The sequence below is a fragment of the Hypomesus transpacificus genome, unplaced genomic scaffold, assembly GCF_021917145.1.
Source record: "Hypomesus transpacificus isolate Combined female unplaced genomic scaffold, fHypTra1 scaffold_291, whole genome shotgun sequence".
Classification (NCBI taxonomy): domain Eukaryota; kingdom Metazoa; phylum Chordata; class Actinopteri; order Osmeriformes; family Osmeridae; genus Hypomesus; species Hypomesus transpacificus.
In genome coordinates, this window is record NW_025813818.1 from 77,700 (window position 1) to 101,987 (window position 24,288).

The 24,288-nt window shown below is 36.3% G+C and overlaps 3 protein-coding genes and 3 long non-coding RNA genes across 7 annotated transcripts; 1 reads left to right on the top strand and 5 right to left on the bottom strand.

Moving 5' to 3' along the window:
* Positions 1-212: 212 nt before the first annotated feature.
* On the bottom strand, positions 213-1,766 carry LOC124463519. The gene is made up of 3 exons (XR_006955564.1): positions 1,207-1,766; positions 468-661; positions 213-365 (listed from the first exon to the last, which is right to left on the bottom strand). It is a non-coding gene; the product is annotated as an uncharacterized LOC124463519 (long non-coding RNA).
* Positions 1,767-4,466: 2,700 nt separating this feature from the next.
* LOC124463518 lies at positions 4,467-6,928 on the top strand. Its single transcript, XM_047015276.1, has 4 exons — positions 4,467-4,488; positions 5,377-5,566; positions 5,708-5,903; positions 6,164-6,928. Exons 2-4 carry the CDS (start codon positions 5,385-5,387, stop codon positions 6,926-6,928), a joined length of 1,143 nt encoding a protein of 380 aa, XP_046871232.1. The 5' UTR covers positions 4,467-4,488; positions 5,377-5,384.
* A 3,286-nt stretch (positions 6,929-10,214) lies between these two features.
* LOC124463520 lies at positions 10,215-11,497 on the bottom strand. Its single transcript, XR_006955565.1, has 3 exons — positions 11,406-11,497; positions 11,161-11,291; positions 10,215-10,841 (listed from the first exon to the last, which is right to left on the bottom strand). It is a non-coding gene; the product is annotated as an uncharacterized LOC124463520 (long non-coding RNA).
* Positions 11,498-11,869: 372 nt separating this feature from the next.
* Positions 11,870-12,576, bottom strand: LOC124463521. 2 transcript variants are annotated; one of them, XR_006955568.1, is made up of 4 exons: positions 12,488-12,576; positions 12,302-12,395; positions 12,072-12,195; positions 11,870-11,910 (listed from the first exon to the last, which is right to left on the bottom strand). It is a non-coding gene; the product is annotated as an uncharacterized LOC124463521 (long non-coding RNA). The 2 variants fall into 2 exon arrangements; XR_006955567.1 differs by having other exon boundaries at positions 12,302-12,576.
* A 203-nt stretch (positions 12,577-12,779) lies between these two features.
* Positions 12,780-17,655, bottom strand: LOC124463522. Its single transcript, XM_047015277.1, has 2 exons — positions 13,465-17,655; positions 12,780-12,788 (listed from the first exon to the last, which is right to left on the bottom strand). Exons 1-2 carry the CDS (start codon positions 17,653-17,655, stop codon positions 12,780-12,782), a joined length of 4,200 nt encoding a protein of 1,399 aa, XP_046871233.1.
* Positions 17,656-18,422: 767 nt separating this feature from the next.
* Positions 18,423-23,103, bottom strand: LOC124463523. Its single transcript, XM_047015278.1, has 4 exons — positions 23,028-23,103; positions 22,020-22,097; positions 20,187-21,285; positions 18,423-18,535 (listed from the first exon to the last, which is right to left on the bottom strand). Exons 2-4 carry the CDS (start codon positions 22,095-22,097, stop codon positions 18,423-18,425), a joined length of 1,290 nt encoding a protein of 429 aa, XP_046871234.1. The 5' UTR covers positions 23,028-23,103.
* Positions 23,104-24,288: the final 1,185 nt, after the last annotated feature.

Here is a 24,288-nt window from a genome sequence, read left to right on the forward strand (position 1 = left end):
AAAATATATTCTCAGGCCAGTATGTTATTAAGGACGTTTTCTATGTGCTCAGATTCAGTTAAATGTTCCCTGTTTAGAACCTACATAACACCATTGTACACTGCTCATTTGTGGTCTATGTACAGGTAAAGGAGTATACAGATACTAAAGGTAGCCTACAATGATGCTTTTAGATTGCTACTTAATGTGCCAAGGTGGCATAGTGCTAGTCAGTTGTTTGTGTCTAAGCACGAAGAAACTCATCGTAACAAAAGGCCAAGTTTTGCACACATGTCAATTGGGATCGTTCATTGATGAAAATAGCATTCTGTCCTTGATTTTGGCGAGATGGGGTCAGCATTATGTCTGCAACTTTGACTGGGTTCCTTCAAAGAAAAAGGGGTTGAAACAAACAAGTGTGAGTACAATGAAACCAACATCTTACATAACAGCATACTTTGAAATCGCATTTAACATTATCAAAGTACCTATTTTTTTCATCACACACAAACCAATTGTGTTTCTGTGGGGTGAAGTCCTGAAGATGACCATTTTTGTGTTTTGGTGGCTTCCTGAAGTACAGCAGTGAAGTATGCCTTAAACGTTCCTTGTTTCACTTCTGAAACCTGGAATATACCCTTCTACTCTGATGTGCATCTTCGTAGTTGATGTTAAATTGAATCTATTGACAGATTACACACAGTTTGTTTAAAATGTGAAACTGATTTGACATTGCAACCACATCTTTAAACTGTACGAAAAAATAATAAATGCCTTTCCCAAGTTGAGCTCTTTGTCTTTAAACACTGCCTATGTATATAGACCATATTAACTATAAATTAATAACAAGTTTGAAGAGTCCATTAGCCGTAAAAGTAAACATTGAAACTGCAGCTTAAGACATGTTCAGGGCAAAACAGAAGTGTGACAGTGTTTGGGACCGAGGAAAAAATGCATATAGTAGCGGCTTCGTTTTAGTAAACGAACATATTAGTGGGGTCCAGAGAGAATAAAAGTATGATCTTTTTAAAAGCGCAATCTACGTTGTTTCAAGGTTATTGTGCTAAATTGAAGTTAACCTAGAGCTACGTCTATAAACTATTACTCAAAAGTATAGCTAACTTGTACATGTTGACGTTTATCGTTGATGAAAACAATTGGTTAACCTTTAGTATAACATCAGAAAAGACAGAAACATATTAGATTATTATACATTTGAAAATGTACCTTTCAAAGTGCTTGGATGATCTGTAGTTTCCTTGCAGTCGTGTGAATTAAATTACGATACTGTACAAACGTGCATAGGTAATGGACATTGTTGCTCTGGCAAGAGCTTGTTTGCCCTGATTGGCTGATCTCCCTTTCAACTTGTTTTGTTCGTTTTGTGGCTGCATTAAAACGATAAGCCTATTATTAGTTAAGTTAAATAAAATGTAATCGCAATATCATGTAGTTCTGTAATAATGTATTTTACCACTTTAACATCAGTGTTGCCTTCTGCCTCCAGGTACATGACATTGTTGTTTTTTTACGTCAGTGCACTGTTGAGCTAGGGAAAACACTTTCACTTTGACGTGACTTTGAGGAGTAAGTTATTTTATTAACTGTGGTATAATATTGGAATAAATATAGGAGTCAAAATGTTGATCGCTATTTGGAGCTTGTTTGAAAAAGAAAGTGATTGCGGGGTGACAGGTCATGTTGCTTGATAATTGTCTACATGCAGTGTGCCGCACACTTCAACAAATAACCATTTCAAAGTAAACAAAGGCGACCTGAAAACAAGTATTTACTTTGCATTCATGATTGACAACCTTTTTGTCTAGCAGAGCTTTAAACACATCCATGTAGGCCTACATAGTTTAATAAATTTCTGCCTTTACATCGTTTTAATTGCAGAACACCATAAACATTAAACACGAAAGAAAAAAAGCCATAGTTTGCTTAATTTTGTGTTTTCACAGTGATAAATTCGTAAAATGTTATATATGATTTAGGTAGTGGGCTTAAGATCTATCCAGATCTGCAAATGTTTACTTTTGATAGCAGAGACATGTATAAAAAAACATGTTTCTCTCAATTGCATAGGAAAACGCCAAAACAGCGCGTCCCAAATCTTCACAGTGACCGCAAATCCTACAATTCGATAAGGTTAAAACTAGCCAGAGAAAATGAATTAAAAAGTCTGTAAAAACTAGGCTATTCATAGCAGACTGTTACACCGGGGTGTTTTGAGATTTGGTTCCTAGATGAATCAGATGGTGGGGGCATTTGTGTTTTAAAATATAGCTAAGGAAATGTTCCCTTTAAAAATGGCACAGCATTGTTTATTAATGCCGATCTGGAGCCGACCCTAAGCTCTGCTAGACAGAAAGGTTACCAATCATGAATGCAAAGTGGATACTTGTTTTCTTGTTGCTTTCTTTTGTTTTCTTTGAAATGGTTATTTATCGAGGTGTGAGGGCACACTGGAGGTGCTATTGTTCCCCATTGGGAAAAGCCCCCCTACCACAGTCACTATCTTTCTTATACAAGTCCAAAAAAGCGCTCAACATTTTTTATCCTAAATGTATTTACAATATTATTTCAGGTAGCCTATATGGTACAATACAGTTATATCATTATGTCAATTTTTATATCTTCCGTTTTTGTGTCTTTTTTTCATTTCCTGTCGTTGTCTTCTTCATTGCAGGTAAATGGTTATGCAAAGTAAATACTTGTTTCCATGGCGCCTTTCCTTTGTTTCTTTGAAATGGTATTTGTTGAGGTGTGAGGGCACATTGCATGTAGGCAATGATCAGGGACGTGCAAGACAGTTGGAGGGGCTCTAACTCTAACACCTCCCCCCTGGCAGGCACTTTTTTTTCATACAAACTCCAAAAAGCACAAATGTTTTACTCGTTTATTATTTACGGCATTATACCGTTATTTTTGTACAGTTGCTCTGGATAGGAGCGTCTGCTAAATGACTAAATGTAAATGTACAGGCCAGTTGTATTAGTACATTGTAAATCAGTGGCGGATTCAGTGATTTGAGGGCCCCCGGCGAAGACAGGCATGGGGCCACCTTAACTCCTATTCTTACTCTTTTCAATCAATATAATAATTATTAATATATATAATATTGATAATCTATAGCAGCCTCAGTTGAAAAGTTGGATCACATAAAGATATTGGGCAATCCGGTGAAAATGTTCCTAACCTCTATGACGTTGTCACCTTTTTCCCTTCTAGGGATATTTTTTCAAGCATTTAGATTAGCTACTCATATTGCATTAATTCATTAAGAAGCCCTTTTGAAACAAGCTATTGTAACAACATTGTCACCAGCAGTATTTCAGATGGAATCGCAATTCAAACAGTACAGTACCATCTGTTTACTGAAAATATGCCTCCAGAACGTAAATAAGCTTGACATTTATTCAGGGGGAAATGGCTAATTCAAAAAAAGTTTGCTGGAGGCGATAATTGTCAGTAACAATGCCAAATCTGGTCTCAGTCTAGTAAATTGTGCTACGAGCAAGCTAGCCTAGCTGCTGTTGCTAGCCAAACTTCACTGAGCAGCACTTGTGCTAGCTGCCGCATCATTGGATACCAGTGAAGAAAAAATAAGTTTCCTTCTGTAGTTTCAGATAGGAAATTACTTGTTTACTCTCCTCTTTTGTCTCTCTCTTTTGTGCTCTGCTCGGGGAGTTTTGTTACATTTAGCAAATTGGTTTTTGCATTCACTTCACTCTTCTACTGTCTCACATTAACCAACTAAAATGACGTGCTTTGCTGCTGCAATCGATGGAATAGTCCACAGTAGGCTATAGGGTGGGAGGGGAAGCCTGCTTTGACACAAATCGAATAAACGCTCTGTTGGTATCTTTGTTGATACTTTTGTGGAAGGTTATGACTTATGATCGGTTTGTATTATTATTATAGTAATTATGGATCATATAGTAATTTTATGTAGACACCCCTGGCATCTGGGGGCCCCCTGGTAGCTGGGGGCCCCAAGCGGTTGCCTACCTTGCCTAATGGGTAAGTTTGCCCCTGTTGTAAGTCCATCAATTCTTTCTCAATCTCAATGAGTGCACAAGAATTGACTGGACATATCGTAGAGCTAGAGTTAGTTTGCTGCTTCTACATAGGGTATTAGCTACTTACCTTTGTTTAAAAGGCAACATCAATACAAGGCAAGGTAGCTTAGGTAGGTAGGTTTATTATTCACAGGGCAACGCTGACGTTATACTTGCAAAATAAATTATTTCAGAACTGGATGATATTGCAATTTAATTGTATTTTACTTTACAAAGGATCGGATTATGTTATTGATGCAACTACAAAACAAACAAAAAGGTTTCATGGTCTCTTTCTCCAGAAGGGCAGATCAACCAATCAGGACAAAGAAGGCGTTGCCAGGGCAACAATGGCCCTTACCTGCGCACGTTTGTACAGTAGGCTATAGTTATTTCATTGACAGGATTGCAAGAGAAACTACTGGTCATTGAAGAACTTTCAAAGGTAGATGTTCAAGTGTATCTTAATGTGTTTGTGTATTTTCAGCGCTTATACTAAAAGTTAAACATTTGTTGGTATTTAAGATAAACGCTGTAAAAATGTGCAAGTTAGTTATAGCCTACTTTTGAGTAGCTTCAGTTTACATAGGCTTGCTAGCTACAATAAACTTGGAAAAAAACGTAGATTACGCTTTGAAGAGGACTATCCTACTCGTTTTCTTTTTTGACCCCACTAATTTGCCAATGTAGTAAAACTGGCCGCTCCATGCATTTTTTTTAACTCAGAGGAAAAAACTGTAACACTTTGCCCTGAAGCATGCACTGTGTCAATGTTTACGTTTACGGCTAATAATGGACTTCTCAAGCTTGTTTTTTAATCTATAGCTAGAGCTAATATGGTTAAATACATAGGCAGCATTTGAAGATACAGAGCTCCACTTAGGAAAGGCATTTATTCATTGTTTGTACAGTTTAAAGATGTAAGTTTGAAATCGAATTGACAAAGATCTTAAGCTAAGGTGACCATTTCTTTTGCAACCATTGTACCGCAAATGCTGTTTTTAAAGCCTAACGTATAGACTGATATAATATGTTGGACACATGTAGGCCTAGTTATTATTTAGTTAAATTCCGATGATTGGTTGGCATATTATTGAGACGTTGTCTTCAGTTTCGTTTGTTTTAAACTATCTCAATTTTGAAATGTGTCGAAAACTATAAGTTCTGCGGACATGTATGTTTGTGTTTTCGGTTCAACGGCATAGATCTTTCAACTGCTGACTGAGATGGCCTTTTGAGTTTTTACACATAGCCTACACATCTACAAATGTTACCTGTTGCAATATCTTAATCAGTTTCCAATTTTGTAACAAATTGTGTGTAATTTGTATAGATTCAATCATGACGTCACCTAAGCAAATGAAAATCGAAGCAGAAGGGTATATTCACCTGGTTTCTGACGTGAAACAAGGAAAGTACAAGAAATACTTCACTGCTGTACTACAGGAAGCGACCAAAAACACAAAAATGGTCATCTTCACCCCGCAGAAACACAATTGGTTTGTGTGCGCTGAAAAAGACAGGCAAGTACTTTAGTATTGCTAAATGCAATTCCAAATTAACTAAAATTACACGAATTTTTGGACTAAGTATGGTGTTGCTGAACATGTTTGTTTTATTATTCTTATTGTTATTTGTCAACTTATTTCTCTTTTTCTTTGAAGGAGCCCAGTCAAAGTGGGAAACATAACGCTGACTCCATCACGGCAAAATCAAGGAGAGAATGACATTTTGATAAATGAGCGTGCCCAGCTGACATGTGTGCGGAACTTGGGCTTCTGTTTCGATGAATTGGCTCCAAAGGATCAGCAGACCAGATCAATAAGTGACATCCTTTCTGATCCCAGGGAGCATCAAATAGTGAGTACATTTGAATGATTTACCATGTTAAAAACATAAGAGTGCTATCTTTTTAGTATAGATCTTAATTATGCATCTGTTTCAGTGTCATATGATAGCACATCATTCCAAGGAATTTGCCATTTTACTGTTTCTAAATGGCACTACTAATGTCCTATACAGATTTCCTGCGAAACCTTGCAGTAATCTGGATTCACATAGGTGTTTTACAGTGTGTTGATTTAAATAACATGTTGTGTAAATGTTTCTTGTGTGTGCAGGTAAATGTGGTGGTGAAAGTCTTGGAGCAGAGAGAAAAGGAGGAAATAACGACTCGGACCCACAAAGTGATGGACAAAACAGTGTATGCTGTGTCTGACAAGACTGCCTCCATCATGCTCACTGTGTGGGGAAATGATGTGCTGGTGATAGACAAATGGTACACTTTTACAGATGTGTCTGTCCGTTTTTTCAATAACAATGTCTTGCTGACAACCACACCACAAAGCACTTTCAACATTGCTGAAGACGGAGGGGCAGCATCACCAGCGGTAAAAAATGACGCAAAACATACAGTTGGAGAAATTGTACAGGTGGATGTGACATCCACTTACTTGTGTCCACAGCGCCATGCTGTATTTGATGTCAACCCTGCCACCTTAATGACAAGGTGTGAGAAGTGCAGCAAATACTGCAAGAACACTAAATTGACCAGTTTGATGAGGGGGACAATTGTTTTGGAAGACGAAGAAAAAAACCATGTTGAATTCATCTTAGACGACAAATTGATTCGCTCCTTAGTACAAATTGACAACCATGTTTTAAATCAATGTGACCACATTGTGCAGAACATCATGCAGCATGACAGAATTGATATTACAGCTCGAGGCAAACGTGCCATTGCTGTATTGTTTTGTGATGATGAGCCAAAGCCAAGTACCAGTACTGAGGCAGATAAGGAGACAACACAAATATGTGAACTACACCAGCCAATGGGTTCTCCTATGATTCCCTCACCAAATAGTGCTGACAGTTGGGATCTTTAAGATCTTTAAGTTAAAGTAGAAGGGTTTCTGAAAACTGTGATTATACACCAAAATGTCTTCTTTGAACAAAACTAAAAGCCTTGCAAGGAAACTTGTTTAAATAATGTATAAGTATGTGTAAATGATTGTTTACTTTGTTGCTTTTTAATATTGAGTTTGTGTCACATTTTCAAGACTTCAAATGCTGACCTTTGTTGAGTGAAGTTGAGCTTCTAAAATTGTTATCATAGTTATGCTGCAGAATGTAACATTTTTCAAGGTGGGCTAACTGAGAGACGACAACACAATAATATGCCAATTAATGATTATGTTGTTTAATTTGTGCCTTATAACCTTTTATAACATTGTTTCATGTTTCACATTTTCATGTTTAATTCATATGTTTCATGTTGAAATGTAGTTGAAAACATTAGTTATGCTGCTCTATATTAAAAACATTATCGTATTTAATGTTTTTCGATTTCAGACCTATGTTTCATGTTGGAATGTAGCTGTAATCATTGGTCATTGGCTGTGTACTATTGTTTTTCACTGTCTGAGATAACTGAAACATTACTAAAGAATAATTTGTTGAGAAAAGTTTTTGTTTGTGCCTTGTTACAATGTCATATATTTTTTAAAGATGACAATAGTATTACTGGTATCCTTGTCTTTTGTTTCTTATACATCCATATTTATATATAGGGAATCTGATTTTAAACATCCTCTGCTTTCCTCAAACACATTTTTAATGTTGCCATATAGCTAATGTACTGCAATGCCTGATTTATATTATAGAAATAATTATTGTTATGATGAAATCATATATTGGCAAAAGTGCCATATTGGTGCATTGCACAAACGTTTTCTAAAGATAATGGCTTTCAATAGCAATAATAAGTTTATGTTTTTGTGAGGTCACTCTGTTTGAGGATGTAGACATCCACAGAGGACCCATCTTAGGTAAGTTGTCGGAGTCAACGTCAGAAGAGTTTGATGCCTGCATGTTATAGCAAAAATAAATAATTTACATGTTATCATTTAGCAGACGCTATTATCCACAGCGACTTACAGTAAGTACAGGGACTTTCACCCCGAGGCAAGTATGGTGAAGTGCCCAAGGACACAACGTAATTTGGCACGGCGGGGAATCAATCCAGCAACCTTCTGATTACGAGCCTGACTCCCTCACCGTTCAGCCATCTGACTCCCTGACAATTAGATGTAGTGTTTATTTTAGGCTGTCTAGAGCAGGGGTTTTCAAAGTGGGTGCCGTGACGCATGCTCAGGGGTGCCGCGGAATGGCTCAAGGCTTGATAATTTCATGGGAAAAAAAAAAATCATTTTTAAATTCATTTTATTGACATTATATAAATAAAAAATGTAGGCTATTTACGTCACAAACAACAATCGGCTACAGTTCACAGTTGATTCAGGGCTTAACGTCAACAACAGTTCTTTCGCTGACTTTGTTAGTTATTCCGCATTGACAGCAGATGGAGGAGTGCAGGCAATTAAAAAGGCTACGTTTTTAAAGAGAATGCATCCACATGTACATGAACAGACATCGGAATCGAAATCAGCAAAGAGAAAAAAGCGGCATAACGACTCTCCAGTAGTAAACGTGCCCCACATACCTGCCTTGTCTGCAGGGAGACGTTGGCTAATGCAGCCATGGTGCCTAGCAAATTGACAAGGCACCTGAAGACCAAGCACCCACCACACCAGAACAAAGACATTGAATATTTTAAAAGACTTAAAACACAGAATACCACACAGAGCAAACGTATGTTGTTTGCTAAATCTAAAAAGCCACACACTTTAGAAGAGTCGCTCATATTACCAGCCTGCAAAAAATGGATGATGTAAGGCTAGGGCCAGATGCTGCAAAAGAAAAAATCCCCCTCTCTGATAACACGATCAAACGTCGCATTGATGATATGTCAGAGGACATTGCTGAATGAGAAACTACGGCTAAGGTGGAAGAGACCTACAAACCTCGTAATTGATACGGGGAGTTTGGTCGCATTCTTTTGTGCTTTCGCTAGGCTGATGCGTATGAAGTGGATTGGAGTTGGTGCGCGTTTTTCTGTGCTTTTGCCTTTTTCCCTTTGTTAACTTGTATAATAATATGCACTGCGATTTAGTGTAAATGCTACCTTTTATGTGTAAAATGTGAACTTTAAAACAAAAAACACAATATACAGTAACATCATCATCATAAGCTTTATTTTGGACACTTGCTCGGTCCAGGACCGGACTTAACCATTGGGCAAAGTAGGCAACCGCCTAGGGGTCCCAGCTGCCAGGGATTATTTTAAAGACTCCATAAAAATACTATATGATCAATAAAAAACTATAATAATAATTATACAAATTGATTAACAGTCATAATGTCTTCTTAAAGTATATAAAAAAAAGACAAACAGAGTGTTTATTCTATGTGTTTCAACGCAGGCTTCCCCTCAGACTTCATACTACGGTGGACCATTCCATCGATTGCAGCAACTGCATAGCAAAGCATGTCATATCAGTCGATTTATTATTTTGCTAAATGGAACTCCCCGAGCGGAGCACAAAAAGAAAAAGACAAACAGAGTAAATAAGTACTTACCAAACTGAAACTACATAAAGAAACGTCCCCTTTCTCTCCACTTTCTCTTCACTTTTTGTGTTTTGAATTGTAAATGAGCAGCAACAAATGTATGCTTTGAAATCTATGCAATCTTCATAAATAAAACACATTTTGATATAAAATGTACAGAAATATCAGTTGTTAAAATTACAGTTAACAAACAGACCCATCTGCAACTGACACTAGCAAGGACACCCTACAATTTCCTCAGAAATTGTACTTTGTCTAGTTATTAAGATTATTATTATTATTATATTAATAATTATTATATGGATTGAAAAGAGTGAGAATAGGAGTTAAGGAGGCATGATTGTCTTCGCCTGGGGCCCCAAAATTACTTTATCCGCCACTGACTATGGGTACATGAACTTTGCAAATCTATATGTCACTGATAAGTAAAAAGAGAAAAACTACACTAATAAATTGTTTAGACTGTGTTTTTAGGTAATGCAACAAGAAAACAAAACAACTTCAGGAAAAAGTTTTTTGGGAAAATCCTTTGAAAATCTGTTGGAGATAAAGGTAAAAAGATTTCTGTGATGCAGAGTGAACTGTTTCCCCTTCATGTCCAGTGATTGAATTTGCTTTTGAAGTGGGGTACAATAGGCAGTTGTGTAAGAATAAAGGCATTTTATTTAGTACAAATATGATACATTAACAAATCAATATGGTGTTGAAAACTTGTATCAATGTTAAAAGATAAAAAACATTACATATGGCATTTTTTGTTAAGTAGCTTTTTGTGTATATAGATAAAGTAACTATTTGTATATACAAATGCAGGTAACACATGTATTATAAAGAAATATACAAATAATTCAACTGAAATAACTGTGAAATGATAGTACAATGTCTGCAGATTTAATACATGTATTATAATGAAATGTAAAAAAGAAAAAAAATGGTAAAAATGGAAATGATTGTGAAAGGTGTTAGTGGTAGCAGTGTTAGATTTGTGAAATGTGTTTTCTGTTCATATTGTTTACTGACACAATATAATACCAAATGTGATGTATGTTGTATTGGTGTAATTTACAATATTGAGTGCAATACAATTCTCATGAGTTGAGTCTAAAGCAATTGAGGGTGGACAGGTGTAAAAGTGACCTTTGGATTTCCATGGATTAGAAGGGTGTTTCTGTAGGGTGGTATTAAAACACATGGTCCATCAACATCCTTGTGAAATTCCAGGCAGCCACAGACTTCTTTGATATCTTTCCATCCAGTTGTTGATGTTGTATCCAGTGGTCCAGAGTCGTCATTGAGTTATGCTTCACATGTTTGAGCATTGTGGTTAGCCTGTGTGGACACATAAAATAGACAAATATGTATATAAAGAACAGATTTTTTTTTTTTTTTTTAAACATTTAAAGATGCAGAATTTGCATGTGTTTGCAAGTATTTTATTGACAGTAAACAGTGTAGAGGTGAATTATTTTAAGCACATATGTGATTATGTGTTTGTTGAAACAAATATGTTGTACATATTCTACAATATTTTGTGTATAGGATTACTAGGTGTTATAATGCTGTAACTCCATGTTTTGTCTTAATGTTGGTATGTTTACAGTGTATGGATTGTGAAATACAAAGCAAAATTAACAATGGATATATTTACCACAAGGTAGGAATGAGTAGGGTAATATCAACCAGGGTCCAGAAGGCATCTTAGTCAACATAGTACTAATAGTTTCTCAGGGTATTCAGCGAGAAGATCTCAATGCTTGGTTTGAAATCTGGACACGGTTCCTGTATTTATACATAAATATTAAGTTGATGCAGTAAAATAATGAAGGTAGAACAGACATTTTGCCCCAAGAGAGACTAAGTGTTCATTGTAAGTAGGTAGGTATACAAGCATACTTTTTGGTGCAGTTGTTTTAGTGTTGCCAGACTGAAATTGCTGAATGATGCAACCATTGGTACTCCCACAAGGTGTGAAGGCCTGGAGTGGGTAGCTGAAAAGCATAACATAAAAATTTCATGAGAATCATGTTTACAGTGTGACCTTTATTACAATAAAAACATAGGACATTTGTAATATACGTTACCTGATGTAGTAGTGATGGTGGGAAAGTTTTCAGTTGTTGGCTGGTTGAATGAAATCCAACATTTCAAAGCAGAAGGATTCAGCAAGATCCTAATGCTGGGTTTGATATCTGGACAAGGCTCCTTTAGTGATAGGTAAATATATGTTTTAATGCAGTGAAACAATGTAGAAAGAAAATACATTTCTGCCCCAGAGAGATTAATTGTGTAATTGTAAATACCTACTTTGTAATTGAAGTTGTTTTAGTCTTGCCAAACCAAGATTGATGAATGATGCAGGCAGTGATAGGTTCACATGGTTTAAAGGATGAGGTGCTTGCTGAAAAACAAGAAATGAAAATTGGATGAGTGTGATGTGTACAAGGTTTAAATGCTTGAAGTGGGTATCTGAAAAGCATAACATTAAGATTTGAAGAGAATCATGTTTACAATACGACCTGTATTACAATAAAAACATAGGAAATGTATAATATACTTTACTTGATGTAGTATTGGTGGTGGGAGAGTTTTCATTTGTTGGCTGGTTTAATGAAATCCACCATTTCAAAGCATAAGGATTCAGCAAGAAGATTTCAATGCTGTTTTTGGTATCTGGACAAGACTCCTTTAGTGATACGTAAGTAAATATTTTAATGCAGTTAAACAATGTAGAAAGAAAATAAATGTTTGCCCCAAGAAGAATACAATTGTAAGTAAGTATAAGAGTTTACCTTGCAATTGAAGTTGCTTTAGTCTAGCCAAACCCAGGTTGATGAATGATGGAAGCAGTGATAGGTCCACATGGTTGAAGGTTTGAGGTGCTTGCTGAAAAGCAAAACATGAAAATTGTATGAGTGTGGTTAGTACAATGTAAGCTTTACTACAGTAAAACACATGAAATGTGTCCTTTACATTACCTGATGTGGTACTTGAGTTTTCAGATGTTGGGTGGTTGAATGTAGTCCAACATTTTAAAGCACAAGGATTAGTGTGCTGATGAGAAAAGTATTGCACAACACTGTGTGTATGTGCGTCTGTGCGTGTGTGTGTATGTGTGTGTGGGTGTGTGTGTGTGTGTGTGTGTGTGTGTGTGTGCGTGTGGGTGTGTGTGTGTGTGTGGGTGCTGCCAGAGGGCTGGGAGAAAAAATTGCAGAATGATATTGCAATATCAACACGAGTACAAAGCATGTTGTTAAAGCACTTTAACATCTAGTAATTCTATCCCAAAAAAGTATCATAGCATTGTACAATACATAATGTCATAAAATACAAATTTGCAAAGCATAAGTTACCTGTTACATGTTAACAGAATATTTTGACCATTTCAATTGTGAAGTTCACATTTTAATGTTACGTAATAAGTCCTTGTTGTGTTTTTTCATAAATTAACGAAGAAGATATGTAAATGTATTATTCATAAGTGTGTAAATATAATATAATTTATATTTCATCTGCTGTACAAATAGTGTGTTTTAAAATATATTAGTTAATGTGTCTACGATGGTTTGCTTAAGCTATGACTTTTGTTTTAAGATGCATTGTTTAGCAGATAATGTTACTTTATGTGAATTAGTATAGCATTATGATGACTGTAATATGTTGATAACAATTCAAGCGATAATTGAAATTGGACATCTTTTGTGTATACATGGTCTATTATTGTGTTAGCATCAGTGGTCGAAAAGTCAACTAATTGAATGTAATGATGTTGTTCGAAAACGGTTTGTATTGTTTTAGAAGTAAGAAGATTTTCATTAAAGTCCCCCAAAATAATTTTCGCTCCTGGGAAAGTGTCTATTTCGGCAATAAGATGTAATAAATGTTCTTTGAATAAATCAACTTGGTATGTTTGGGGCCTGTATACAACTGCAGCAATTATTTGAAATTGTGGAACGTGGAAGACTAATGATTCTAGATTTGTATTACATGGTGTGTTGACTTCGATGTTCTGATCTGTTTGACAATATATTCCAACACCACCATTGGCCTGAAGTTTTAAAGTATTGGTGATACTATTTATTGGACTGTAACAATTGAAACGTGTGTTGTTGTAGAACGTGAAGTTAGGTAAAAGTACATGATCAGTTGGGAAGTTTGGTCGAAGCCATGTTTCGGCAACACAAATGCATTGTGATTTCAAAATACTGTTGTTTGCTTGCATGTTTTTAAAATGTGCATTGAGACTTTGAATGTTATGAAAAGCAATTGTGAATAATGGAGTGGTTGAAGGTGAGTTTTTGGAGATGAATGTTGGCATTGTTGCAAGAACATCTTTGATATTACTGTTGCAATAAATCTTTGACTCTTTCAAGTCTTCAATTACTAAGCCTGACAGAGAAGAGACACGACTTAAAGCAACGTAAGCTTGTCCTGGTGAAAATACTTTTTTCAAGTTTACCACTGCACTGTTAACTGTTAAACCTTGAACTTTGTGTACGGTACAAGCCCAGGCTAATTGTAATGGGTACTGCCGCCGTATTCCACCATTGTTTGAGACTCTGTCTTCAACGGGTTTAATGATTGTGATGTTTCGATGAGTATTATTTGGTGTAGTTATTTTAGCTCTTTGCAGTTGTCCAATTTTGCCATCATCAAATTCAACATGTATTACAGAGGGAAAGTATTTGTCTGTATCAAACACGATTTGGAAAACTGTCCCGAAAGCACCATTAACAAGTCCATCTAAAACATCAATGTTTTTTGTCAGCATGATGCGAGCTTGTATTCCCATATTGACACTTGGCTTAAGACAGGAATTAAAAACTTTCCTGTGGTGGCCATTCTTTCTTTCCATACGTCCTGTTTTTGGATTCCGGTCAAAGTCTTGTGCTTCAATAATTATAGCATTTGGGCAAATTGAATTGAGCATTTCAGAGTTATAACAGCAAACTTGTTTATTTGTTGCAAAAATGTGCAATACATTCAAGACTTCTCCTGTTTCGCATTGTTTCAATATCTCAACGTCTGCAGGCAACATAGGAGTTGATTTTTCATGGACACGTATGCGATTCAGCAGCTCAGCAAAAGTAGAATCTTTTTGTCTCACAACTTGTGTCAAATTTGCAATTTCAAAGTGATCGTTCCAAATGTTTAGTCCTGGCTGATCACTGTACAGAGGTTTTCCTTTCACAGGTGGTAACTGGTAAAAATCTCCAACAGCAACAATGCTAACTTTTCCAAACAAAGAATGATCTCCGCACTGTTTGATTTGTCTTAGTCTTCCGTGAATGTATGCAAACAGTCTGGTGTCTACCATTGATATTTCATCAATGATCAATAATTGTAAATTGGAAAGTTTTGCTCGTAAAGAGTTGATCTTTTCCTCACCTAACGGTTGGTAAGGTAATCGCACATCTGTGCCAATACAAAAAGTATTGTGTATTGTAGCAGCATTAATGTTATACGCGGCAACGCCTGTAGGAGCTGTTAATAGGACTGTAGTGTCATCAGGGTTTGGACATACTTGTGCTAGAATTCGTGACAACTCATAATGTATGGCTTTTATCAAATGGCTTTTTCCAGTACCTGCTCCACCAGTGACAAAAAGGTGTATTGGTTGTGGTTTTTGTCCCCATACTGTTTCTAAACTCCACTGACGTAGTTTGTAAAATATGCGCGCTTGCTCATCATTTAGAGATCTCATTATGTCCCATGCTGCTTCTTTAGTCATAAATGTTTTTCTAACTTCTATGTTACCCGTCATAGGCAAAGTTTCTGTCAAGTCTGGAATATTTTCAGAAATGGGCTGTAAATCATTTTCATCATGAATTATGTCCTGTGATTGTAAACACTGAAGCCGTTCCATTTCTGATTGCGGACAAATCTGTGCCCATGCATCATCCAAATCACCTTGTTGTTCCATGACAAGTTGAGCATCATCTAGTTTGTCAGAATTTTGTTCATACAAAGACCTATTATTCTCAATAATTTCTTTAACTGTGTCTATGTTATCACTGAAATCACGTACAATTCCAACATTGTAAAACTCTTCGAATGAAACAAAAGGATGTGGTTTCAATTGATAGTCTTCATAGTGGGGCAAAAACAATTGGAGCTGGCTATGATGGTATTTTTCTGGGTCTTTTGTGGGTGACAGTCTTGCATATCTAATAACAGCTGGTTCTGTGCGCGACCTTTTTTTAATGTAACCATATTTGTCCTGAAGTTGAACAACAGATTCGCTTGGATTAGCTGGGACTTCACTTTGACTCAAGACTCGATATTCTGAGCAAAACGTGGCAAGGCACATATTTTGGAACGGTGGTGATTGTGGTCTATGTTGATACCTGTCTATTACACTTGTCATCCATATAGTGTTTTGTTCATTGTTGTCATTTAGTTTTCTGTCTCGCAATACACTCAAAGGTAAACTCATGCGCATAGGGTAATCCCCTGTTGGTATGAAAGTTACTTTACGTGAGCATTCCTTTAAATGCATTCCAGTCAGTCTATATACTGCTTCTTGTGCAGACACTTCTCTATTATGAAGGTAAAAACTGCCAAGTGATTTGAATGCAGCTTTGGCATCCAGATTGCCTTTAGTTCCTTCTTTCTGTGCACAATCTAGTAACAATCCCATTTCTCTCTCTGCTTTGGATATATATGAAATAATGTACACTACACAAGAATATGCATCGACAATGTACTGAATATCCATATTGGCATTCCAAGCTCGTAACAAGTCTTTGTTAAATTGGTTAATCCAAATGTCACTGGGATTTCTTTTTAAAACAACGTTGGTTTTATTGGTTAGTTGTGAATTTGCTATTTCAAAAAGCAATTGTGAAATTCCGATGCTTTCAAAGAGTTCCTCTGTCGATTCAAATGTTTGGTCACTAATTAGTAAAGTTGTTCTGACCATTTTCAAAATCTTTTCAGCCATGTCTGGTGTCATCAGTTTTCTCAATTCATGTTCCTCAGTCATTGGTTGATGTGATTGTTCTGTATTGCATGGATTTTGTGCAGGTTTGACTATACGATCAATAAATGTTCGACAAGATGGGGGTCGTGGGAAGTTAAACCGACATTCAGTTTTCTTTTTCCTACAGGTTTTTGAGTGCTTAGTGCTATGCTTTTGCACTGTGTTGACAATCTCACACATTTCTTCATCGTCAGATGATGGCAGTTCACAAGATACATATTTGTCAATAAAGTCTACAACCTTATCATCAGGGTCTTTGTCAATTTGAGGGGCTGATTCCACCCAGAACAAGCAATGACAATGAGGGGAGCCTCTGTTTTGAAATTCTACACGGTAAAAGTAGTCTGATATTTTGCCAATAGGAGCAGCTGGAGACATAATAACATCTTTCAAGAAACTGTGCCATCTGTGGTCAAACATTCTTGCAGCTGTAACTGGGTTTTGTTTCAACAAGGCACATTTCTCTGACCAAGTCAGTTCATCTATAGGCACAGTTTTATTTTGTTCATGACTCAGTGTTGTTATCATTTCAGGCCAGCGCATGTCAGCTGAGGAAAATGAACAGAACCATGTGGGAATTCCTAGTTGTCGTATCATAGCAAACAGATCTTTTTGTGCAGATTGCCAAAAGGGGGGTGTTCCCCGTATAGGTCGTAAAAACTTGTAACCTTCATCATTTTTTAACACTCGTTTTAAAGATTCTGCATCAGTTAGAAAATTGGGTTGCTCTTTGTATGGCAATTCAGTGCCTAAACCTTTGCGCATGGCAATTGAAACATTTGACAAAACTTGTTGCACCTCTGATATGTACTGCGCATAGAATATAAAGTCTGTGTTTTTAGCAAATCGGCCATCAGCATTTAGTAGACGCGTGTTTAAATATTTTGCCAGGGTTAGTTTTTCTTTGCGAGGGTCATGAAAAGTAGGAGCTCCAGTTGGATATAACACAGGAAAACATTTACCTTCATTAGTAGCATCTTCTAACAGTTTAATGGGATGATTATTCTCAGCAGGCGCAACCGATAACACAGAGTCAAAATGTTGATCCAAAACTTCTTGAGCAATATCTACTGGTTGTAAACATGTGTCTAGAAACATTCCATGTGTTTGTTCAGTGTATGTCAACTCTTCTTCAGGATCATCACTTTCTGAGTCATTTTCCATTGTTGTTTTCTTTTTTCTTTTATTAGCAACGCTTGTTGTTTGCATTGGTTCACTAACCATTTCTATTGGCACAGCAGTAATACATATTTCACTGTTTTTATTTACATCTCCAAGAGTTGCGTCAACTTGAGATGTTGTGTTATTATTATTGCAAATTTCCATTTGTGTATGATCAGGATTTTCTGCATTTTGGAGTGTGACATTTTGTTGATCACTGACTTGCACATCGTCAATTTTGTCCAGAGGGTTAACCCATTCTTTATTGATGCTAATGTCATGATACCATTTGTTATTTAACTTTAAGTACTCTAAGGCATTGTAGACATGGTTTGTATGTACATGTTTATATTCATAATGCCCCTTGTATGTTAATTTGCGTTTCAGTTTAATTCGTAACATTAAATCATTTCCATCATTTCTTGGAAGCATGTTTGTTACTTGATTGACATTAGATGGAACACACACGACAGGTCCATGACAACCATTTTGTCCACCTTTTGGTAATGCCAACAATTTCATAAAAGGAATATGTTTCGCTATTAAGTGTTGCTCAAGGGAATTTAAGCACTGTAGCTGAGAAGGAATGGCTTTCAAATGCAAATTATTGGCTACACTTTGTTCAGGCATTCTACCAGCACATATTTTACGGTGACATGTGTGACATATCCACAACTTAGATGATTGAATATGCGCAGTGCAGTTATCATCGCATTCTTTATTACATGTCTGTAAATATGTTTCTGTAATGCACTTTTTAGCCAAAGCAACTACAGTTGGACTGGTTGTGTACTTATCATGTTTACATTCAATGACTTGCTTTCGAAAAAGCTGGCGATGACAAACTGAGCAAACACATCCAGGGCCTTCTTGGACATTTTTTCTAAAAGATTCAATGACAAAATCCATAGAATATGTCAGATTTTTCTTATCAAAATATGTTTGCATGCTTTGTTTTTTAACACTACTTTGAAAGTCAATATCAGATTTGTATTTCTTCTTGCTAAATGCTTTGACTTTAGTTTGAAAGTCAATATCAATTCGATATTTTATTTTATTGTATTTTTTCACCTTGGTTTGAAAGTAATCATCGGTACGGTATTTTATGTTACTGTATTCTTTCACCTTGGTTTGAAAGTAATCATCGGTACGGTATTTTATGTTACTGTATTCTTTCACCTTGGTTTGAAAGTAATCATCGGTACGGTATTTTATGTTACTGTATTCTTTCACCTTACTTTGAAAAAGATCATCACTTCGGTATTTTATTTTACTATATTCTTTTACTATAGTTTGATAGTGTGCATCTGTTCTGTACTTATCTCGGCTGGACAGCAATTTTGTTTTTCTGTATTGATCATCTGTCACATATAATTTCTGTTGCGACATAATGCAATTTTGGCGAAATTGAAAATCATTCTGATATTTTTGCTTCTTAATGGCAAGTTTATCTTGGCATTGTTGCATTTTACCAGTTGTTGATAACCTTTTCCTCAAATTTACATTACATTTTGGCATAACTTTTTTTGCTTGGCACAATGATGCACATCCACCTTCACAATGTGTATCTCTTACACATGTTACCAATTCGTAATGATTTCCATTGACATTGTTCAAATATATGGCATTGTCACTTCTTCTTGAAAGACTTTTGTAGATGTTCCAGCGATCAGAATTAAATGTGTAAATGTCCGTATGGAACAGATCTGCTGCACTTATAATTTCCAATTCAGTGCCCCAAGTGTTTGCATACATCATTCGTGAATACTTTATGTAGTGTTCTACAGAGGTGTATTCAGTTCTCAGAAACCTTTGAAATGTTTTCTCATTTTTCATTAAGTGTCTTACCACTTGTTTTCGTATTTTCATGTGAGGCCTTTGATTGCCGCAAATTGCCATAGCCAGTGACCGGAACAAGCAGTTTCCATCTTTTCTGATAGCTTTTGATTCACATGGACAACTTAATACTGTAGGTTGTTGAATTATGGTTGAATCATGGTTATCATTAACATTCTGCAAATCTAACTGTGAACATAATGCAGTTTGATTGATAAATGTTAAGGGAGAAAACGTCCATGTTGACAGTGTCACATCACCAACAACAACATCCTCAGTATTTTTACTCAGTTTATCAACATTGTCCCCAGTTGTTTCATGCAAGTCACATTTTTTTTTTGTGTCTGCTCGCATATTTTCTGTTTCTGGCCTTTGGTTTTCACACAATACATTCTCATTTTGTGATGGCAATGCATGACCACACTCTGTTTTTGTTTCACAAGTGCTCTCGGGAACATGCATATTTACATCAACAAAAGCCTCTGTTGTTACATGTGGTTTCAAGGCATTGACTTTACATTTCTGTCTACTAGACCTGTGTACTGGTTTAGTTTTTACATTGGGTCCGTCTTTACATCTCATTGTAACGGTGATTCCAGAAACTTCAAAAGGTTTTCCAAAGGCATTCATTGAAGTTGCAAGCCTGTTAATGTGCTGACTGTACATATCCTCAAATGTTTGAAAGAAACACACAACACTTTTTCCTGTTGAATGAACAAGGCCATCATAGCTGCGTGCGTGGGAATCAAACACTGCGTAACCACTGGTGTGTTTAATAATGGCACAAGTACTTTTATTCATTGTCAAAAAACAGCTGTGATCTCCTAGTAATACTCTCTGGAGTGCTTCATAAAGGCTTATTGACATATCTGCCAACTCTGGATCATAGTCATGTACTCCTACTATGCCACTAAATGCTTGTCCAAGATTAATTGTAAAATCAACATGATGAAGCACAAGAGACGTTGGCAAATCACTTACCAAAAGATGAGTATCATTTACCTGATTGCAGTTTTGCACTGATGTGTAAAGCTTGTTTCCATTTACAAGAATATTATCAACATCAATACGTTGCCATGTGCACACATCTTTTAATTCATTCATCAAAATTGCTGTTAAACTGTTTGTCAGACATTGTACACCTGCATTTGCTCCAAACATCACATGTCCTTGATGGAAAGATCCTTGTAGAAACCTGTTATTACAGCTTGGATACATGGTGCTCTGTAACACAGCAGAATGTATCAGTTCAAGATTCTCAAAGTTAAGTTCAGAGTTTTGTTCAGGCTTCAGATCAGACTTTTTGTTGTCAGAGGTTATTTCAGACTCAATGTTGTCAGAGGTTATTAGTTCAAGATTTTTAAGGTTCAGTTCAGAGTTGTGTTCAGAGATTTGTTCAGGCATTTGCTCAGGTATTTGTTTAGAGATTTGCTCAAAGTTTATTACATGGCAAGAGTCACCATCAGAACGGCATGGTAGTGGAGCACACCTTGGAGATTTAAGAGGAACAGTTTGGGTATCACTGGCCTGTGAATGAGAATGTGAGGTCTCTGTCTCACATCTCGACAGAGGCACAGACTGTGAAAGAGAATCACAGGGCCTAAAGACAGATGACTGAGACGTCGGAAGAGGAGGAAAATTAGAGTAGGTGAAGCATGGGATGGGGGATGAAGAGGAAGATGGGATATCACAAGGGGTAGAGTGGGGATCAGTGGATAGAGAAACATCAGACAAGGCGCTGCATGCAGCAGCATCAGCAGCCTTATTGCGCCCTTTCCGCCTGTTCTTCCTCGGCATCTGAAAAACATGAAAACAATATCAAGAATCAATCAACAGGACTAGTCTTCATAAAGCTACATTGGTATGTTTCTCAAATGTACATAACTGCTATAAGCAGTAACATCAAACATTTGTTTGATTATCAAAAATAGACATTTAATATGCATTTTCTGAATACAGAAACACAATCCTCTAAATATGTCATTAAACAACAATTTCATAAATAAACATGACATATGAACATATTTATTAATACATGATTCAGACAGTGACAGTAGCCATCAACATTAAAATAGTTTCACCATCAATTAGAATGTTAACATTAACAAAAACAAGCGTTGAGGAAATCAAGCAAGGTCTCTGCTTACTGTTAAATGATAAACTTTAGTTTGTATACTTTTATTGAACCTACAGTTCACTACAGAAAATACATCTTTAACCCCAAGCCTTAATGCAAACATTAGTCCATAACTGTTATGACCCTCTTGGCTTAACACAGAGGGAATGGCAATGTGTGAAACATTAATTGATAATTGATTGCCGGTCTGGAGGTAGAGAGACGGTTTGCCAACTGCCAACAAACACAGGCAAGACCATACCTGCATGCAGCAAATAGGAAGGAAGAGGGAAGAATACAAAAGAAAACACACAACCACAACTATATGGACACTGAATGAGAGAAATTACAAACATGGGTCTGTAACAGTGATGTTAAGAATCCTCATTCAACCATTCACATTCATTTTTCTAACCTCGAAAGTGGACCCTTGGTCATCTGAACGAGCCCAGTTCTTCTTGGCCGCTGTAGAACGTTTGCTGGAACGTGGCATCTAAAAAATACAGAAAAAATCACAACTATAAAAAGCCACATACCACACTACTGAACAACTATTTCATAATCTTAAATAATTGTAACTTCATGCTCAACAGTTCTAGTATACAGACCTTTAAGAACATGATAAGATGGTTTGAATTCTCAAGACACCAACCTCTTTTTACTTTACACATCCAATATTTCCCTGTATTCTATTTCAACTGTGTACATTCGAATGTAAGTCTGTAGATATTAAGAAGCAGATAGATTGAAGACTATAAAAACAAATTTGTGTATATATAGATAAAATGTTACATTAGTACGAGCCCTTGACCTTTTAATAGCATTAAGGGGTATGTGTCTACATATTTGTTTAAAATTTCGCTATATAGTTTCGAGAACAAACAATGAAATAATTCCTGGAATTTCCGCTGATACTTCTTAACCACTTTCAGACCGACTTCAAACGTTCGCTTAAATGTTTTCTATTTTCCACAAAATCGAGAGTTATTTAACACTTTGTTAGCACTATCCTTGGTCACAATGTTTGAGTTAAATTATACGGACACCTTCTAAAATGGCTGTTTCTCAAACCAATTAGCACTAGGCTACGGCTAGCACTACAGCTATCTTATCAAACAAGTTACAAACGTACTGTAGAACGTAACCCGTTAATGAGCAGCGTCACAATATGTGATCGTTCGAATGTCGGTCCCACAGCGTAACATGACAATAATGTTAAAAGTTTTATAGCTTGCAAGCCTGCAATACATACTGTAAACAAAGAAATCCTTAGCTCACCTAGCCTAGCTCAAATTAGCTAATATCTTGTTAGCTAATAACACGCCTTAAAACTATATCAAATAGTCTTCCAATTATCATACATATAAAAACGCTAAGATACATGTTTTGTAGGCTACTGTCGTTATATGTAATGATTACTCACGGTCAAATAGTGCAACAAGGAAAATGAAAAGGGCTGCAGTAGTAACGCTAGTTGTCTTCAGGTCTTCAGAGATGAAATAAGTCTTCTTGTTTGGGTCCTGAAGGTGGAGTGCTGAAGCTCAAAATCGTGCATTAGAACGATCCCTCGCGATAGAGGAGCAGGATTTTTCTGTATCGCTTTAATACTTTCCTTCAACCCTTTTACAATGTGTTTGCATGTCCAGTTACTGCACATTTTTCAACGGACAAACATTTTGTTTCTTTATCGACACAGGCAAGTTTTCAGGACACCTATAGTCCGCATCCAATCAGAGCTCATATACGTGACACCTTCATAACATCCACCAATCGTGTACCCCAATATTCAACGTAGGACGTAAACATTCACATGCATTTTGGTGAGCCGGTAATACTGTCAGTGGGTGACAGACCTTCAAATGCATAAAAACAAGTCAAACAATTGTATTATTCAGGTATTCCGTAAAGAAGCATAGCAACATTACACTTGAACCAGCATATTTGTTAGGCTACATTATTGATTGGAAGTGCATTTTATGTGAATATTATTTATAATAACTAAATATATAGTTCAAGAAATGATCTGATTTAAAATAACTACTTTCTTTCCTTCACTTTTGTCTTGTAATACACAAAGATACAAGCCCTAAAGGGAACCTTTCCCTGAGGAAGCAACTACAATTCGAGCCCTATGCTCAAGCCTTACCAGAGTTGGTGTATCACAGTGAACTAGACATCCCATTCAACATTATATGCAAAAGGGAAAAATACACCAAACGAACATTTAGCAGAAAGAGACTAAGTAAAAATGTACATTTACATTACATTTATTCATTTAGCAGACGCTTTTATCCAAAGCGACTTCCAAGAGAGAGCTTTACAAAGTGCATAGGTCACTGATAATAACAACAAGATAGCCCCACAGCATTGCAAGTAGTCAAAAACAAGAAGTACATATTGTGAACAACCAAAAAATAGTGCTAAAGGGAAGAAACCATAAGAGCATGTAGTTAAACAAGTTAAAATTACATAACATTAATCTCTAAGTGCAAGTGTACCTGTAGGAAAGCAATACAAATAGGAATAACTCAAATAGAATACAACAGTTTAAATCAGCTACCACTAACCAACAAGAGCAACAGTCTAAGGAAGAGTCATTGTGATCCTTGAGGAAACTTGCGTTGGGTTCAGCAAACCATTCTTAAGTACCATTGTACTCCCGGAACAAGTTCGTCTTGAGCCTT